This window comes from Bactrocera latifrons, unplaced genomic scaffold (genome assembly GCF_001853355.1).
Source record: "Bactrocera latifrons isolate USDA-ARS-PBARC rearing strain unplaced genomic scaffold, ASM185335v1 scaffold_2, whole genome shotgun sequence".
Lineage (NCBI taxonomy): Eukaryota > Metazoa > Arthropoda > Insecta > Diptera > Tephritidae > Bactrocera > Bactrocera latifrons.
Window position 1 is genome coordinate 3,700,619 of NW_017535518.1, and position 20,681 is coordinate 3,721,299.

Below are 20,681 nucleotides of genomic sequence, written 5' to 3' on the forward strand. Positions count from 1 at the left end.
ATAATCCGAGCCAAATTTCGTGACTATATCTTGTCAAATGGCGAAGTATTTATATTATTTAAATTGTATTTTGATCGATCAGTTTGTATGGCAGCTCTATGCTATGGCGATCCGATCAAAAAAGTTCGTTCGGATATTAAAGCGCTGACTAGGATAATTAACTAAGATCAATTTTTGGCAAATAACTCTTCAAATGAAACAGTATACACATTTTCAGACCTATATCTCAAAAACGAAGAACTCTTTCGCATACAGACTTCACGTTCCCTCCGTCATTACAATTTTTAACTAAAACCCGATCTGAACTTCAATGTGGGTGGAAGAGTGCGTGTAGGCTTAATGGACTAAACTCACCTAAATGCACCTAAAAGCATGCACCACTTGCCGTGCACGAAAGAGCACCACAATAACAACCACTGCACCTAAATGTATGCTACCTTCCTGCATAGCAACATACAAACCGTTTCATAAGTTCATAGATACACAGAGGTGCTGATGCGAGTGTGCAAACACTTTGCGAGTAGCGAGTAAGCATTTGAGGAGGAAGCGCTTTTTGTTAAAGCTATGGAAGTGTGTGCAAATATTTCTTTACAACTACCCAGTGCAGGTGGTGTTCTTTGCACTTACCGGCTTGCCGGTTTTTATACAATAATACATGTGTGTATATCATATGGGTATGTATATGTGTGTTTGCCGTTTTTGCATCAGCTCAAATCTGCAAAAGTGCTTTGCACATTTTTCTTTCCCAAAAAATACACATCCAGACTCCTATGTGTACGTGTTTGTGTACACATACACATGTAAAGTAATTTGTAGCGGCAGGTTATTAACATTGCTCCACCGGAAGTGTGTGTGTACATAAGTATGTGGGAAGTACGAAATATGAAAATTTTAATATTGTACAATATTTATGATAGATTCTACAATACAGGCATGTGCACACATACTCATATTTCCCTTCACAGCTTACAATAAAATGACAGCAATACATATGTGCAAAATGTAGCGCCATCCGCATTTTAATTTTAATATTTAATAAAAATTCATCGATTTTTTGTAGTAACACCATATTCCCAATAGCAAAATATTATCTTCTCATGAATAATTTTAATATATTAGGGCAGGCATATGTAAAAGCCCTCTGAAATTGAAATATATGTAGATGTGTGGAATTCATAGCTGCATATGCACATATATGCTCTTGTACATATACCTTTGAGTGTGTGACCAAAATTATTTACCGATCTGTCTTTGTGTTTATATTGCTATTCCCAAAAGCAGTGCGAAAAATTGCAAAATCAATTGCTGACATATTTTTTTGCGCATAAACTAGCTCACAGCTCTGTGGAGGAGATGCCTTCCGCCTTCAAACGGATATTCTTTGGTATCCAGAGGATACTTGGTCCAGGACCGGTCGCCGTTAGCTGCTTGAATCATATGTAAAGTAACACCATAAGGAAGGGTCGGAGACCCTATAAAGTATACATATAAGTGATGAGTATGTCGAGCTGAGTCGATTTAGCCATGTCCGTCTGTCTGTCTGTCTGTCCCTCTCTCTCTGTATATATACGAACTAGGCTAGATATCGCTTCGAAATTTTCACGAAATTTGATATAGATTATTTTCTAAGACAACAATGTAATCTCCGAAGAAATTGTTCAGATCGGATTACTGTACATAGCATATAGCAGCCATGCAAACTGAATAATCGGCATCAAATGCTTGCATGGGAAACTTCGTCATTTGACGATATATCTTCACGAAATTTGCTATGAGTTTTGTTTATGGAAATAATGTAGTATCAGAAGTAATTGTTCAGATCAGCTCACTATAGCATATAGCTGCCATATAAACCGAACGATCGGAATCAAGGGATTTTATGGAAAACTTTCGCATTTGACATGGCCTCTTCATGAAATATGGCATGAATTACTGCTTAAGGTAACAATGTAATCTCCGAAAAAAGTTATTAACAGAAGTGCATATGTGAATTGTATTTAGCGTCGATGCAGCCGAAGTTAACGTTTTTTCTTGGTTTATAATTATTCAAAACACTAAATAAAAGCTTGATTGATAATGGATGATTTGTAAAGATTATCGTTACTGTTTTGAAAGCTTTCAAAAAGCTCACCCTAAAGCTCTAAGAGTTAATCCAAAATAATTTTTTGTTATAGCTCATATATATGTACATTTGTATATATATACAACTACAAATATACATCAATTTAGCTCAGTACTTATACCACCGATCTCATAGCTGCTCGGTACGTACGTTTCGTTGAGCGCGAGAGCACCCTTGATTCCAGTTTGTAACCGCGAATTTCAAATAGCAAAGGCTTAGTCTCAATTATGTGTCTAAAGATGACGAACGTGCTGACGGTTCTACTCGGATTTTTCTTAATCACGGCTGTCATCCAGGTCTCAGCCGAGGATGTGTTCACAATTTTCTTAGATGGCGGCAAAGAGTTCAGCGCCCTAAAAGCAGACGTGGACGCAATTCGAATTTCCGGAAATAAATTGAATACAGAGTAATAAGACAAGTGCATGCAAATTATGTGGAGTAATTATGATTTGAATTACAAATCTAATATATTTTCTATTTCATTTGTGATTTGCTTGAATAACCGCTACCTCATAAACTCCTCAACGCTCGGTTTGCAGCTTGTCAAATAGGTGATTGTGCTAGCAATAGTAAATGACTTCAGTAGTTTTAATACGCAAATATTGATGTGATTTTTTATTCAAAGATTAAACAAAATCGAAAGCTCAATTGAAAAGTTGACTGGGATGATGCAGAATTTGGCCAAGAAGTAAGCACTTCTACATTAACTTTGCACAAGCATAATTTTACAGTGTTATTTCAGCATGGAATCGTTGAAAGTTGCTCGTAACTGTAAGATTTCAATTACCGATATAAACCGGAAACATAAACTTTAACGTGAAGCAGTAAATTTTTTCTGGGCAATACCCGTTCCGCGCTCCAATTTCTAAGCTCCGTTTATATAAAAGTAAGAAGTGGATTTAATTCACGTGGCTTCAGTATAATAATTTAAATAGCTTGGAAAGGCTAATTATTGGTAATAAATTCTTCACAGTAACTTTTAAATAAATTGGAATGTTATTATTTCGCATTATGTTTACTGATAATTTCGCATGCCTTTTCAATGAAAATAATATATGTAAATTGTAGCGATAACGTCAAGTTGAATAGAGGTGTGTTATCAATTTGCGTTCAATTATGTTATATACTATGTACAGACGTAATTCTTATGAAATTGTATCCGAAAGCCTGATTATTTATAATATGTGTTTGTAACCGTAAGTAAAAGTTATTAGAAATATATTAACATGGCGGTACGAAAAATTTGCGAAAATTTTGATTTAATATTTTATTTTATTTAATCTTTTTTATTTTGTGAAAAACAAAAAATCTAGAAAGCTCATATACTTTATGGAAACCTTAAAATTGCAAAATTTTTTTAAATTATGGAAATACATTGCCATCAGTTAATGTTAAATAAAGTAAATACAGAGGATAACTCCTAATTTGAAGCAGTTAAATTTTTTTGAGATTTTCAGTACTTAAAACTAAGTATACGAAATTAGTAAAGTACTTTTCGAAAATAAAAATATTGACAAATTAATGTAACTACAGAAAAACAATTGGTTTTTTTAAAACTTTTTTCGATAGTCAATTATCTTATAAACATGAAAATATTTATATATCAAAACGACTATGCTGTAAAGTATTTGGGGTCGCCACGGTAAGATACAATACCCTGGACGAGGTATTGATAGTGAGGCAACAGACTCTGTTAATATTCAAGTCAAGCGCAGGCATCCTAAAGGATTACTACTCCTGATGGACTTATGAAATGAAATCCATCTGGTGTGGCAAACGACTGGTCTATGATGATATGCTTCACAATAGTATTTAAACCGTTTCTTTAAATTTTTGTTAAAAAAAATTTATTACCTATGTTTGGTATATAAATAAAAAAAAAAATCTTTCAATGTTATTATTTACAAAATTAGTTGTATTTGAAAAAAGTTTTAAGTGAAAATACCTCAATATAGTCTCAATGTCTTAATTGTACGACAGAATTAACACAATTGCTTTATCTTTTTGAAAACAATTTTTTTAAATAATTTATTTATAATATACATATGTATATGTATATGTATATTATTCTTTTTTACAATTTTTTTTATAAATGTATGTATAATTTATTTTCTTTTTTAATATTAAAAATTTTTATGAACAGTTTGTTTTTTGAAATATAACAAAAATATGATTGAAAAGAAAATGTTGTATTTACATTTTGGCAGTTTTAAAAACTTTCGTGTTCAGAACATTATTTAAGAATTCTGTAAATTTTTTTTGCAAAATCAAAAGTATAAAAAAAATTGCACAAGAACACTATTTTTACCTGTTTATAAGCGTGACTTTTGACTTGTTACAATTTGTAGCATTTTGTTTGTAGATTTTTAAAAAAAAGTACTAATAAAAAATTTAAAAAAAATTGTATAGTATTAATAATAGTATTAAGTATATTTTTTGATTTAATAAATATATTCAAATATTATATTTTTTTCAATGAAATAATAATTTCAAAACTAGTTTCAAAACTAAAATAGAAACATTTCCAATAATTAATACAACTCTGTCATTGTAAAGAGTCTAAGTCGCTCTCAAGTAAATTTCTGATTTTATGAAATGTTGTTTGTGTAGCGATGTTCTTCGTATTACCTGCAAGTGATAAGCAAGACCTACGAAGAGCAACTAATCTTTCTTACAAAAACAAAAAGAAATCCGAGATAAGAGTGCAGATAAGCAAAATTGCATTATGATTAATAGAAATGATTGCATACTTTCCGGCACTTAATTTGCATACTCTGATTTCTTTGCTAACCAAAGGCATGGAATTTCCCATATTTCTTCGCTTTAATTTCGCCGTATAACTCTTATCTACAACAGTCTATACTTTTATTAAAAACACATATTAATTACCACACTGTAGCAACTAATTAGCATGGCGTTACAAAATAAATTATCACATGTCTCTATGCATACATATCACTAGCATTAGTGCTAAAATTACTATTGAATAGTTTGCTTATACATCTCCAATTCACCAATTTACCGACCACAAACACCAAGCACCAAATGGATATCGTCTTTGTCTTGCCATTGTATTTGTAATTTCGATTTTGATATGCTTTTCCAATTACTAGCGTGAGCAAAGCTTCCTAACTGACGTTACATAGCATTAAATCAATTATTTATTATATGTAATTAGCGGGTAATTGATTACAATTGGTATAACAAAAACATATGACGCGCTAAACTTGTTCGAGCAAATAATTACTAGATACAGCAGAATTATTTGTATTATTTGGCCTTAGCAGAGCATACATATACGCACTCCATTATAACTGCGCTCAATACCAATTAGAATAGCGATTGTTTACTATTTGACTGGATTTGTTAATATTAATTTATCTAGTAATTTATTTGTGCCACATAATAGTTATATGTATATAAATATATAATATGAATGTAAGACGTATGTGGCAAGAGCAGCAGTTGAGTTTGCACATACTTTAACTGCATTAAAGATTGTGAAAAATTTTATAAAATGTTGCTTTTTGGCATAATTAAACTATATTTTTGTAAATATTATTAAAACTATTTTTATATTGTACAATTGCCAATACTTAAGTTATTGATTTTAAATTTTATCGCGTGCAATTCTAATGCCAAAGTTTTGTATTATTAGTATATATGTGTTTTTTTTTTTTTTTTTTTTTGGCTTGGAATATGGGTTCCTCATGTTCGTACGGAACAGAATTTGCTTCGTCGCATTAACGACTATTTTTTGCTTGTCAAACGTTAAAGAAGTGATTAATTTTAGAAGCACATTGTTACTGGCAACGAGAAGTGGGTTGTTTACAAAAATGTAAAAAGTGAGCGCTCATGGTCCAAAGAGGATGCCGATAGTCAACAAAACTTTCACAAGGATCGCTTATTATGACCTTTCACTCAACAATACCACGATTTATTCTAAAGTGTATTGTAATCAACTGGAAAAATTAAGCGATGCATTCAAACACAAGAGGTCAGATTTATCTATATCAATATCAAATATCAATAGAAAAAAGGTGCGAAGTTCTAGCAGAATAATGTAAGACCTCATACAAAATTGATGACTCAACAAAAGCCTTTGCAGATTGAATAGAATGTTCTACTACACCCAACACGTTATCCATACCTGGCATCTTTAGACTATTAATTTTTTCGGTCTCTGCAAAATTTTCTGGATGGAAGAATTTTGATCTCAAATCAGAATGTCGAAATCAACTTTGAAAAGTGTTTAACTGCAAGGATCAAATATCATATTTTTTGAGGCTGAAAACAATCTTTTGTCTGAAAGATGGAAACGTGTTTAAATTGCACTAAAAACAAACGAAATTAAACGATAATTATAATATTTAAAACATATGACTTGCAGTGAAAGAAAATTAAATTCTGTAATAATGAAGGTATTGTCTATTTAGTAAATTCGAAACATGATAGGAAATTCTTGATTAAAATGAAGTAGGAATTTTCATTTGTTTACTTTTAATGAAGTTGAAATTATGCCAATACAAATTAAATAAATTCTCAGCATTGCACTTTCATATTACTCTGAATTTTAAACCTGTAAGAAATCACTTTTCCCTCTACCGTGGTCTTTCCAATTTTAAGTCCCTGATGGCGAAAATTTAAACCAGCATAGAAACTTCTGCTCGCCACATAAACTGCCTGCACTCAAATCCAAATCCGTGCAAGTATAGTTGAAATTCTAATGGAAGAATAGGAGGACTTTAACAATTAATAATGTACTGACAGCCATTGGAAATTTTCAACTCACCACCTTCAAAGGACACTTTGGTATCACATTAAACTTGCTGGATAGAATTTGCATTAAACTCTCGAATAATTTGATACTATGTCGACCACTTGCTAAAAGTGCACACAAATCAAAGGTTATATTGAACATATTCTTGAGTTTTCCACTCGAACGGTAAAAAACATTAGCTTCCAGGCGAGCAATGGGTTGTCGGAGATTCATCACGCCTGCGATGTACGAACGATTATTACGACGATTTAATTGACAATCGAACAGTTTGACTATATTCGAGTGTGGTACTAGGTGTGTGCATTCAACACATTTGAGCACAATGCGTTTAGCGCCATCTGAAGTTTTGTTTGTTTTCACTGACACTGCATGTGGGATTTCTAAGGCTGTTGTGGAGTTGGAATAATAAGCGCTCAATTGCAAAATGAGAAAGATGTAGACGAAACATTTCGTGCAAACGTTTTTGAAAACGAGCATTTTTTTCGAATTTAATTTTATTTTTTAGTTATTGTGAAAACAAACTCACAACTAGGCGCTCAGTTAGCTACTGAAGTTCTCTCCATTTGAAATTACAAATGTTTGAATTGTTGATTTTGGGCGTTTCGTCTCTAAGTCAATTACTAATTAGGAGCTTTGAATCATTAATACGTTACTTGTGCATACCAAAATATTTATACCAAAATTAATTCTATAATTATTATGTTTTTTATTATTATAAATATATTTTTATTAATATATGTAGTAGGCTTAAACAATATAAGGTCGAGTTAAAAGAGACCGTTACTGTTGGATGAATTTTGTAATCTGTATTTGCCTTTGTTTAAGTTCAATTAGTCTATTTAGCATGAGAAAAATAAGATTTCGTTTTATGATCATTTTTATCGGTAGTGCTTGGCAAAATATGCCCTATTTTGCAGTTTTACTTCGATGAAGGTTTCGATGAAACTGGTCTTGGTCAAAACTGGTAAACCAACGGAAACGATGACCAACCCAGGATTTATTGTAAAAAAGGTCATTACATCAGAAAGTCTTAAAATCCACTAGAAATAGTTTTCCAAAGTAAACAGGACTTTTTGAATCTAGAGCCTCCTGGTAGCGCCATCTATATGTCGACTAGTGCGTTAGAATCTGCTATTTTCATTGATTGTCCAGTGAGAATTTCATGTACTTTCATTGATTGGAAATGAAGTTATTGCGTTTTAAGTTTCAGTAAGTTTGTGTTATCGGTGCCAAAATGAGCTTCGAACAAAGAGTCAACATCAAATTTTATTTTAAAATTAGTAAAACTTTTACCGAAACGTTTCAACTGATGAAAAAGTTTATGGCGGTGATTGCTTATCCCGTAGCAGATTGCACGTGTGGTTTCAACGTTTTCAAAGTGGTCGATCGTGAGGCATAAGTGACGATCGACATGTGGGCTAATCCGTGATCATCGGAAACTCCATCGAAACTGTGCGTGAATTCATGGAAATGGAATTGAATATCTCCAAAACATCGATTTTTCGCTTTTTGATCGATCATTTGAACTTACGAAAAATGTGTGCCCGGTTTCTCACGCACAAATGAACTGACGAACATAAATTGCTCACGATCCAACAATCGATCGGCGCTTGTGGCCAATTATATGACCAAAAATCACATTTTAAACACTTCTTCCTTTCGGAAAAAGGAAAGCGTTATACAGACGTAGATTCCATTCAAAAGGCTTGCACCAACATACTGGCGGCCATACCGGCCAACGAGCTAAAACACTCGTTCGACATGTTTTGGGACCGTGCAATATGCTATATTGATGTAGAAGGAGATTAGTTTGAATAAAATAAATTGATTTTGCCGAAAACATGATTTGTTCTATGGTTTTTTTTTTTAAGTCCTGTTTACTTTGGAATACACGTTGTGTATATGCCAGCTAGTCCCTTGGTTTTTGAATATCGTTCTAAACTTTTGCATCCGTCTTTCCTCATCAATAAGCTACACATTTTTAGCTGCCACACAAACTGAACGACCGGATTCAATTGTTTGTATGGACAGCTTTTTTGTTTGATGAGCTGTCTTCTTAATATTCGTTATGATCAGTAATGCAATCTACAAGGAAATTGTTCATATCGGCTCACTATACATATAGCTGTCACACAAACTAAATGATCAGTAATTTGACTAAGGCAATAATGCAATCTGCGAAGAAAAGTGAGGTTACGGTTAAGGGAAAGTTTAAGTTATGGTAAATTGTAAGTTAAGGTTAATTTTCAGTTTCTAAGTTAAATCACTCTTACAAATACGCTCATATATCCGGAACAATTTGCCGAATTAATTTTGAATTACTGGAAAATATTTTCGAATACATGTAGATTTGATATAAAAAAAAAAAAATGGTTATTTGTGGGAATTCGTAAGTGGATTAGCCGCTGAAATTTATTAATTTTATTTCCTTTAATATAAAAAAATTTATAATATACGTAAAAATTATTTATCCAATTAATAGTCTATAATTTGTAAAGAACTTAAAAATATTTTAAAATTTTGTTAGTTATTTTTAAATGTATAAACTATAGAAGTTTAGGAAAAAATCTATTTTTTTTTTAATTTTACTCTCGCTGTGCGCAAACATAAAGTATTTGAATCCTTCTATATTTTCATATACTTATATGTATATATAAGTATATGTTTTCATTATATTAAGCGAATTAAATATTGTATTTGAATTCAAACGAATTGCTTTCTTTTCATATTATCCTTCTTTAATTCTCTAAATGACGTTAGACTAATTATTTCAAAGCAACTGAACTCAACATTTATATTCAAGCACAAATAAGAAGAGCAAATACCGTTAGCAGCCGAAATTAACTGCCGTACGCATCAACTCCTCATGCAATTTAGTGCAGTAATATAGTAACGACTTCATTTATGCCATAAAAGTGTAGAAAAAATGCGAGCAAAGAGGAAATTAAAATGCACTCTGGTCACTCATTCGCCCCGTCGTACACACATTATTGCCAAACTGCACGGAAATGCATAGTCATGCAGTAATTGCTGTGTGAGCGTGTGTGTGTAGTTGTATGCGTGCAGCTGTGCATTGCATGCGTTAAGCAAATGTCAGCTCATATTTGCATTTTAATTAAAAAATATCTGCGCCCATGCAAATAAACGCACAAACGTGCTTACAACCTCGCACATATTCGCATGTAAATATACAGATATGGTAACGGTAACGTTCAATGGAGTCATGCACACAAGGAGCGCTGCCTTGCTGTGTACCTCGTTACATACCCACGCACACACACGCACACACAAGTACAGGCAACACCGTCCAGGCGACGGACAATCGCATGAAGCCTAAATTGCGTGTGTGCAATCAATAAATTCCATATGTGTTGCACAAACTCTGTTGCATGCAAAAATAGATTGAGCAAACGTGGCAGGTATATATTGCGCTGGTTGTCCAACACATATACATACATGCATACGTACATATGACGATTTGTACATACATATGTGTTCCGTTAATATTTGCAAAGCGAAGCCAATTCCTGATTGTAGGCGATGGGATGCATGCACGTACATGTATATACTTGAATACTTATAAACGTGTGTGCTTGTGTATATACATATGTATGTATGCATGTAATATATGGGTATCGTCGCAGCCGAATGGACTTTAGTTAACTTTATAGCTTGCACTATATATTGGAGGTGTAGTAGGCAACGGAGTACGTTTACACACATACATATGCATCGTAAGCACCAGATCACGTATATACGTGAAATTCACTTTGTACACACAGTGAGCCAAAGTCGTTGTTTTCGTTGAACTTTTGTGCTTTCCTTACGCTTGTAATGCAAGAGCTTTTAATCAAGTTTTCGTAAATATTTAACTGCTTGGTTCTTAAGCTTTTGGAAATCTTAACTTTCAATTAGAGCTTATTTGAAGCTTTCTGGAAGATAAGCTTTTGAAAATCACAGAATTTCACGTAAAATGTTTTCAAACTTGTTAATTTATTTGTTACTATAAAGAAAGAAAATTTTTTGAAAATCATCTCTTTTCGAAAATTACTAATTCTTTAATTGTGTTAAGGAAGAGAAGCTTTTGAAAATGACAACTAAAGCTTTCCAATAAAGCTTTTAATGTAGATTTTTGAAAATAGTTAACTATTTGGTTTTAAAGCTTTTTATTTTAATGGTTTAGTTGTAAAAAGTAGATCGCAGTTTTCAAATACAATTTATGAAAAAGCTTTTTGAACGCAGTGTTGATAAGAAAGGTCCTGAAGATAATAGTTATTAGTAGAGCTCTTTAGGAACTCTTTTGACTGTCACAGCTTTCGAGTAGAGCTTTATATAAGCTTTTTATCAATTTTTAAGTAAAGTAGCTTTTATAGAATTCACTTATCAACTGCAGTTTGGCTGGAAATTTTAGTTGAACATTTCATTCACAGTTCAAATCGAATATTAGTTTTTTCAAGACTACAAAACAATTGCGCAATGCTTATGTATATTCTTCTCTTGCTTCTTAATATTACAGCGTACTTATATCTGGTGATATTAATAAAGTTTATATGCAAAAGTAATATGTGTAAAACAATGTGGCGTTTTAAATAAAAAACGGGCATCTGAAGTTTCTGAAAACACACATCTTTCAAACAGGGTTTTTCTGAGGATTTTTTACATCGACTTATCAACTGCAGATTAAGAATGAATTCTGGTTTTTACACTTTCTTCAATCTGCTCTTTGGAAGAGGTCTACAGAAATTTGAAAAGCTTTTGTATATTCTTCCTTCAGTCTGTAAGTATAGAAACTAAAAATCGGAAAATTGTTACTCTTTCTTCTCCAGTGAAATATTAAGTATGAAATTTCCAATGAAAACTTTTCGTTCTCATATTCTCCCATTTTCGCTAACTGGGCGTTTCAATTTGAATACTCGCAAACAGAGTGTACCTATGTATGTAAGTGTTTTGTGGCGCACTCGCTTATCGTGCTAAAGGCTATTGTAATGCAGATTTTCAAATTACGCACAAAGGCTTTTATCCGAAATTAGTATTCGCCACGCATCAGGCAAATGAAGTAATTCTTTCGATTTTTTTTTTTTTGTTTTTTTTTTTTTTTTTGCTTTGCTAAAAAGAAATTGAATGTAGGCGAAATGAGTGAATTACTTCAGCGAATATACCTACAGGCCCAATAATGAATTTTTTATACCAAGTAATAAAATTGAGCTCACAATTAGACGTGGATATGTATATGCTGATGTATTTATATAAATTTATACTTTTTCATATCTATAAGATCTGCTTACATTCTGAGACAGGTACTAAGTGTAGTTGGATTTTAATTCAGTAAAAAATGGTGACTCTATTTGCAACAATATTCCAACTCGGAGAGATTGGGAAAGTATAATCTGACAATTCCAGATTGAAGAATAAAATTCTGGTCACCTCAATTTCCTGGCCAATTAGTTTGAATAATTTAGCAGTCCCCGGAATGGTTACATTTCTATATTTATATTATATCTACAACTTTGCTTCCATCAAGCACTGGCCGATTAAATCGCTTTATATCGATCTTGGACATTTGTGTCAAAATTAACCCAACAAAATTTTTGTAGAGATCTGTTTGCATCCCAAACTTATTCTCAACTGAAAATGTCACTTTTTGAGCCGAATTCTCGTCATTTGCGGGGAATTTTGCTTTTCTTATTTAATTTCAAGAAAAGTGCGGCTGCGGACCCGTCCACCAGTCCCTTTACTGAGGCTGACTCATACATAGATAATACTATTACTCTACTACTACCATGTATATGATTTCTATTAGGTATTAAAAAAATATAGAATTTTTGTAAAGAAACTTGTGTTAATTAAGCATTGCTTTTTGAGGGAATAAGGGAAAACACTTTTGGACCCTTTTTGTACAATAAAGCCTTAAATTTAAAAAGAAAAAAGGCGGAAGCAAAGTACAATTTTTCTTTTTAAGCAATTTTGTGTAACCTTAAGGTTTTTTATCCGAAAATATATATTTATTCAATATTTATTTTTACCTTATCTTCAGCCATGGTCTGCTTTTCCTTTTTGGCATAACAATGAAGTGATCTGGTTGGAATATCGTTTCACCTATTTCAGAAATCAAATGTGATTTCAAAATCAAATGCCTTGTTCTGAAAACGAATTCTCATATTTTAATTTAATTTGAAAACGAAACATTCTTTGCGTGTTATTTTTTCTCTGGGGGAATATTTTTCTAGTTATAGTTCTACAATAACTTCAGCGTCAGGATACCCGATCATCGTGTCATTTTTTAAACAGAAGTGGTTTCATAAAAGCTAGCAGAAGATGTATTGCTCCGTAGGCTCTTCTTCGGGCTTACCATTCATTACAACAGTAAAGCGGCTGTACTTAGCTTTGAGCTCGCTGGCTAAGCAGTCAAGAATACTTAAGAACAGTCTGCCCACACTATCAATAGTATCCTATTTAATTTATTCTTTATTTTGGGATTCTTATTGCTCAGTGACTGAAAGTGATATTTTCGCCCTTAACAGATTAATGCCAGTTTCAAGGTGCTTTATCAACAAAGCAGATATCATAGTTAACCGATGTTTCGTGCTGTCCAAGTGGGATCACTTCTGTTTTCATGAATATCAGTCCAATAGCCATTTGAAAACATTCTTTTTCTCCATGTTGCAGATTAAATATCATTAAGCTAAAACAATGTTAAAATAGTCAGCAATATTATAATGTATAATTTCAAGAGTACATCAGCAACTTCAAACGGATTTCAATAGCTTGCGAAGTTAATATTTTGCAAAACACAGAGACGCTATAAAGTATATATATAAATGATCAGCGTGACAAGGTGAGTCGATTTAGTCAGGTCCGTCTATCTGTATAAGACGTCAGTTAAAAGTTAGTTAAATTAAATCTAAATGATTTTTTGCTATTTCTAACTTTCAAAAGGCGCGTGTACTTGGCTGTTTCACCAAGGCAATGCACCGTGTTACAAGTCAGTGAAAACGATGACAAAAACCATTAATTGGGCTTTACATGGCTTTTGCCAGCAACTATTTCCTGCCCTCAGATCTCAGAAGAATGCTCACTGTTAAGAAATATTTGTCGAGTGAAGAGATGATCGGAGAAATTGTGGCCTATTTTGAAGCAAAGCACAAATAGAGCGAAAAGTAGTAATCAGTGTATAACTCTTGAAAATAACTAATTTGAATAAAAAAACGAATTTTCCAAAAAAAATGTTTTTTTGCTATGGTAGATCGGAAACTTTTTAATTAACCTGTTATATGTGAACTAGTCCTTTAGTATTTGAAGTATCGATTAGGAAATTTGCAGCCGCTCTTCCTCACTAAGGAGCAGAACCATTGTTATCGGACAACTATAGGCCATAGCTGCCATACAAGCTGAACCATCGAGATAAAGTGCTTGCACAGAAAGAGTTTTTGTTTGACGAGATATCTTCCTAAAGTGGCTGCATATTATTATTTTAACCTTTTTTAATATATTATCTTCTTTGTCTAAAGCTGTTTTTCTACTATTGTTCGTTTTTGGTTTTAAAAATTATCAACTCTGGTCTGTATATGTAAATATATTAATAAACAAAAAAAAATTAATAAAAATATTTAAAGAGAGATTTCCTTGATTTATATTCCACAACACATATCTAATTTATTACATTTTTAAGCCCAAAACTTTATTGTCATAACCTCTTAGTATAGGATGCTTTTTTCGGAGGTACATATATAATTTCACATAGAGAATGGAATTAAATGTCAAACTGATTGTCAAATATTTTTCAAATATTATTATTATTAGCTATATAGACAAATGGTCTCTTATCTTTCGCATCCCGATCTTAATCGAAATAGATTATAAGTTCTCCAGTAATATATTACTATAACCAGCACAGCAGCATTGCTTTATTGCGCTGAACCTTTTTCCGTAATATTATAACTTCATTAAAAGAGAGAACTTTCTGCTAAAAAAAAGAATTTGCATGCTCCTAAAAACACCCCCTATATTTAATTCACACACCTACACATTGCGAATGTAATAAATGAATATGACTTAGAAAATGTCCAAATATTAATATGGACTTCCCGGTGTGAATATTATTTGGATTATAATCGCTAGCCAAGCGGCATTTGTGTACATCCTTTCACATATGCACACCAATACAGCTGTCCAACAACAAAACATGTCGTTGCCATGTGCTTACAGCAAACACATATACACAAACCACACAACAGAAAGGCTGGAGTCAGCATGTGACCATTTGAGTCACCAACTGAGATTCAAAATCCAATTATTCATCCATGATTACATGGAAATGTCCTTATCGCTAACGAACAGCGCACATGTTCCAGCCGACCGACCGACTGTCTGCCTGCCTGGCTGCTTGGAGGCTGACCGGTGAGCCAATACAACCGCTTACAAAACCAGCACGACAGGCAGCGTTCAATGCAAAACAAGCCAAGAATATCGGTGAGAATATGCTTGAATGTCTGTGTATTTTGCACGTAGCTGCGTGCGTGTGCCACTTAGGTATCTATATCCGAATACCTCGTTATTAGTCCTCTTTGAAGCACACCTGCTGTTGGCAGCTACAAAGGACCAGCACTGCTGCCGAGCCTCGTCGACTTAGTCGAACACATGAATTCAAAGGGACAAATGAATTTCATTAGAGGAGTGGGGAGTTTTTATAGACAGTTTATGTGATTTTTGGGTAATTTGTGCAAAATGTTTAAATGGCAATGAGCTGAAGTGAAGATAGAAGTTATAAGGAAGATAGTGGTTTCAAAGGGATAATAATAAGAAAACATTAAAGATTGAAAGAAAATAAAAAAGTTAAAAATTGCCCTCGTTTCGCCAACTTACAAGAGTTGAATATATTATTTGTGTATATGCCTAAATGTATGCTTGTATACAGTCATTGGGATGCATTAGTTAGCCATTGAATGAGCAATTAAGTGTATTTATTTACCAGCATTCAACATTTCGGCTTAACAAACATGATAGTAATAATAATTACCATTATTTACATAATATGAGCAGAATTCTTGCTGTGCACTTCTTTTTTGAAACGAATTATGGGTGTCCGTATCTCCGCATGTCGTGTACACTGGCATGTCGTCATAAATTCAACCCTGTGGATATTTAAAGCATTTCGCTGACCACCTACGTGCATGTTTCGATTTTAATTGAATTCTGTGGCTGTCAATTTCGAAATTTTTGGAAAAGGAATAAAACCCTTTTTGGCAAAAAAATCAGCAAGTTGTAAATAATAAAAATAGTTTAGGAGCGGAAAATTAACAAGTGAAAAAAGTATGTTGTAGTGACTTTATTGTAACCTATTTTATTTTATTGAAAATAATTTATGTTTTTTTTTCAGATTTTAACGGCACTGAAGGCATAATTGTATGTAAGTATCGATTTCGTTTTGAAGCTTGAAAGGGAAAATTCTTTAAATTAAGCCCACATCCATATAACCCTTATTCTTCTACAAAAATGGCATTAATTCACTAACTAAATAAGTCAGAAGCATTGAGTTTCGAACTGGAAAGGCTTGCTTAAAACTCAATGGCTCTAAGGCGATATTTAATATCTTAGGAACTGCTCGATCTATATCAACCGAATTTGGTGCTTAATATTTTCCTGACACTCTATCATTTAAAACAACTTTCCATTTAAAACAATTTTTAACTTCGTTTGAAAGTCCAAATATTGGGTAGTTGAAAAAGTCTTTTCGTATTTCTAATCAAACTTCAACATATATTTTATATTTATAATAAACTTTAAAGAACCAAATATGTACCATATTGGTCGACCATTTCTTGCCATTTTTTCGCTAGAGACATTATTCCGCCAATGTAAAACTTTTCTGGTTTGTCCGCGAAAAACTGCGACAAGTAATTTTCAGAGGCTGCTATTGAAACCAATCTTACTCCATTAAGGAAGTTCTGCATTGACCGAAACAAATGGTAGTCTGGAGCTGCTAATAGTGGATGATTCCTTTCCAATCCCACCAAACGCTATGTCATGGCTGCTTATGTAACAATCCTGGTAAATTTTTTCATTATTTTCACTTATTTTTGAACAACGGTAACTTTTTTTCAACTTCCCCAATGTGACTGTTTCGAGCACCAATAGTATCCTCAAGGTACGTTGGCCGCTCTAAAATAGTATAATATTGTTTCTAAATAAAATTTAAAACCCTAATATCGAATATGTAGACCTCTGTCGACATGAAACATTTTAAATATGACCTCGACTTTCATCATTGAAAATTAAGTTTAAAATTTTCTGTTAAACCCAAACTTAGGCCTCCTTTACTTATTGTGATTAAAGTTGAAAATCATTTTGGATTTTGTACGAAAGTCAAAACTTGTGAGTCCTTTTTTCGTCCGCAGAGCCCTACATTGACAGCAGCTCTATCGAAAAGCCTTCTACAGTCGTAATTTTGCTTTAAATCTCAGAAAATTTTACATCCTGATTAGGAATGCATTATCTAAATATTTTTATATTCCCTCGCGCTGTCAGCATTTAAATTTCTTTCCATTTTTTGACACACTCAAATCTACCACATAAAACAAATACATATTTCCCCAAAATATTCAGATAAACCACACAAATTGAGTTACCTCCTCTTTAACATCGCAACTAAACCTGAAAAAAAGATCACATACGTATGTACATGTATGCGAGTATTCGCTATCTCGTTATCCCGCGGGCGACGAACTGTTGCTGACAGCTTTATTCTTGCGCTCGCTCCAATCACATTATTTCCACCACGCCTGCTGTACATTGCGGGACTGGTCACTGTTGGTCGGTCAGTATAGCCCTCGGGCGGCAGCGCGTAAGTACGGACATTAATTTTCAATCAAATTTCGTGTTTAATGAAATTGAGGAAGTTTCACGTTATTGCATACAATATTCAATTTTCAAACTTAACATCTGCACAGCCACACTCACACGACAATCTTAACTCGAGTGTCACCAACACGAAATGGCTTACTTCCTCCGTGACCCATCCCCTTTTATGTGCACAAATTGTGCCCTCTACCGTCACCATATATACATATATATGTATGTGTGTCCACATATCTGCTTATCCTTCGGATAATTATGTTTGTGCATATTTTGCATCGATAAATGCAAATGTGGTTAAATTTCAATTAAATGGCATATTAATTTAATTTTGTCTCAATTTGTTGTGGCCAGATGAGCTGGGTGTCAGGCTTTGCGGCGCCTCTGCCACACTCTCAATCGTGCATGGTCAGATTCTAGGCAGCAGGGGTGTTGCCATTAAGCAGCGCTGTCTTCTGATTCATAATCTAGTTTTGTTCCGTTAGTTTTCTATGCCACATGCTTCAATTCATGGCAAATTGCATGCTTTAGTGATAAATTGAATTGGTTTGAATTTGGTGTGTCAATTTGGTTGATTTCAATTAGAGGTTTCGTGAATGCATTGCGCTTTTCTAGTAAAATTATTTTAGTGTGTTTATAATCTGCTCCGAGTACATTTGGATGACTGCAGGTAGAAAAATTAATAAGAAGTTAACCATTTCTATTTCTCAATTTTTTGGAGCCTTTTGTTTTCACCTCCAATATAGCAACATTCGATTTAGTCGTAAAAATTATGGTTACGATGCCACTTTCATTTAAATGGTAGTAAAGAAATAAAGTTTATCAAAAATGATGCTTTGGTCTAACTTCCAACAAGCATAACCACAATAAGTGGCGAGGATATGTCGACAAAGTACTTATTGGAACCTCGGGGTCAATTTTCGGCCATTCTTAGATACCGCTAACGCGGTTATAACGGACTTAACGACAGCGCGCCTGTCATTTGTTCTTATCGCAATGTGGTGTAAATTGGAGATTCCAAGCGAAGCGAGTTGCTTCTCCGCTTGCTTCCACCTATTCTTTCCAACGGAAGACCTCCACTTTCTCTTCCTCTGCTTCTCCAGGCGGGTATTGCGTCGAGTACTTTCAAAGCTGGATTCAATTCGGACGATATGACCATTCGGACTGCATGTCCTAGCCAGCGTAACCAATATATTTTAATTCGCTGACCAATGTATGTCAATATCGTCATATATCTCGTAAAACTCATCGTTCGATCGAAGCAGTATCCGCCGTGGCCAATGCGCAAAGGATAATAAATCTTTCGCAGAACTTTTCGAACTCGAAAACTCGTAACGTCGACTAATCAGATCTGGTCATCGGTCATATAGCAGGACGGGAATAATGAATGACTAATAGAGTTTGGTTTTTGTTCTTCGAGAGAGGACTTTACTTATAAATTATAAACTTAGTAAGAAGTACACCTGTTGATAAAACTTATTCTGCATTGGATTTCGAAACCGCCCTTGTTGTTTCTGTTAATACTGGTTCTAAGATAGACAAAGTTACCTTATCGACTTCGAAGTCATAACTGTCAACAGTGACGTGGGAGCGTAGTAGTGAGTGCGACGACTGTTTGTTTGATGACAGGATATATTTCGTCTTGCTCTCGTGCACTACCAGCTCTTCCGAAGCTATTTTTTACGTTTATTGGAGGACGTTCTTAACGTGGCGGTTCCCAAACCCACCGCACAATCCTGAGGAGGGATGGTTCGGATACTTGGTCTAAGACCGGAAGTTGTGAGCTACTTGAGCCATATGTTAAAGAATCGTTTCTGATCTAACACAATAGTACAATCGAAAATTATAATTTTGGTTTATCCAAAAATTAAAGATCGATAAATGAACTCACTGATATCAGATTTTAATTTCTTAAATGCCCAAAGAAAATATTTAAAAACTTCAAAATATTACCCAAAGTCACTGGAGAGATGTGTTTTTTTTTTTTTTTTTTAATTCTGAACATTATTAGAACAATTAGAAAAACTAAAAATTTCAACGAATTTTTGCTTCTTAACACAAGTCATACATTATATTTGAAAACACAATTGGGGTAATCAGAACGGGATTAGAAACTTTGAAAATGAAGATATAGTTAGTCATATATGTTTCTAAAAGACCTACAAACTTCAATAAATTAATCGAAAATACGAGATATACTTCACATTTTTTTCGAATTTTTAAAATAAGAAGGAATACAATTTTCAAGTATAGATATATTAAATCAGTAGTTTTCAGAAAGATGTAAAATTTTCGACATATTAACCGAAGATTAAAATGATTTATTTTTTATAGAATTCGAATTTATATACATTTGTTATATTAAAACAGTTAAGTTTTTTACAAACTTTGCCAAATTTTTACATTACATGATTTACTAATAAATTATTTATGTATAAATATTTGAAGAAGTAATTGAAGGAAAGAAGAAAAAAATAGGAAAATGTTAAAGTACTTATTTAAATACCCTTAGAACAGCATTATAAAGATGCAAATTAGTCATATTGGTTTCTGAAACATCTAGGAACTTCAAATTTGCTTCCAAATTCATCGAAGCGGAGTGCATCTTCATAAAATCAGATCAAAATGAAAAAATTTTGATATGTAATATATATTTCAAGAAAGGATTTCAGGAAATAATTTATAAAATGTTAAGACACTTCTTTATATACGCTTATTATATCTTTGTTGGGATATAATCTAGTCATATAGATTTCTGGATCTACAAATTTCAAAGCATTAATAGAACCCACCAATGGAAGCCAGATCATCACTATAATTGAAGAAATGATTGAGAAAATTGGAACGAAAGAAAAATGTTAAAATACTTCTTATATACACCAAGTGAGGCGTAATGGTGACATAGTACAGTCATATATGTTTCTGCAT

General features: G+C 33.2%; 1 protein-coding gene and 1 long non-coding RNA gene across 3 annotated transcripts in view; both read left to right on the plus strand.

Annotated features, from left to right (window-relative positions):
* The window catches only part of LOC108967882, an 85,524-nt gene that overhangs the window by 34,617 nt on the left and 30,226 nt on the right, over nucleotides 1-20,681 (plus strand). Inside the window, exon 3 of the long non-coding RNA XR_001993292.1 lies at nucleotides 16,279-16,308. This is a non-coding gene — a long non-coding RNA (uncharacterized LOC108967882). The remainder of the gene's footprint in view (nucleotides 1-16,278; nucleotides 16,309-20,681) is intronic.
* On the plus strand, nucleotides 2,350-3,380 carry LOC108967880. Of its 2 annotated transcripts, none has more exons than XM_018931534.1 (4): nucleotides 2,350-2,528; nucleotides 2,662-2,673; nucleotides 2,748-2,810; nucleotides 2,854-3,380. In XM_018931534.1, the coding sequence occupies exons 1-4, from the start codon at nucleotides 2,350-2,352 to the stop codon at nucleotides 2,876-2,878; spliced, it is 279 nt and encodes a 92-aa protein (XP_018787079.1). In that variant the 3' UTR covers nucleotides 2,879-3,380. The 2 variants fall into 2 exon arrangements, with proteins under 2 accessions (XP_018787079.1, XP_018787078.1); XM_018931533.1 differs by having other exon boundaries at nucleotides 2,865-3,380.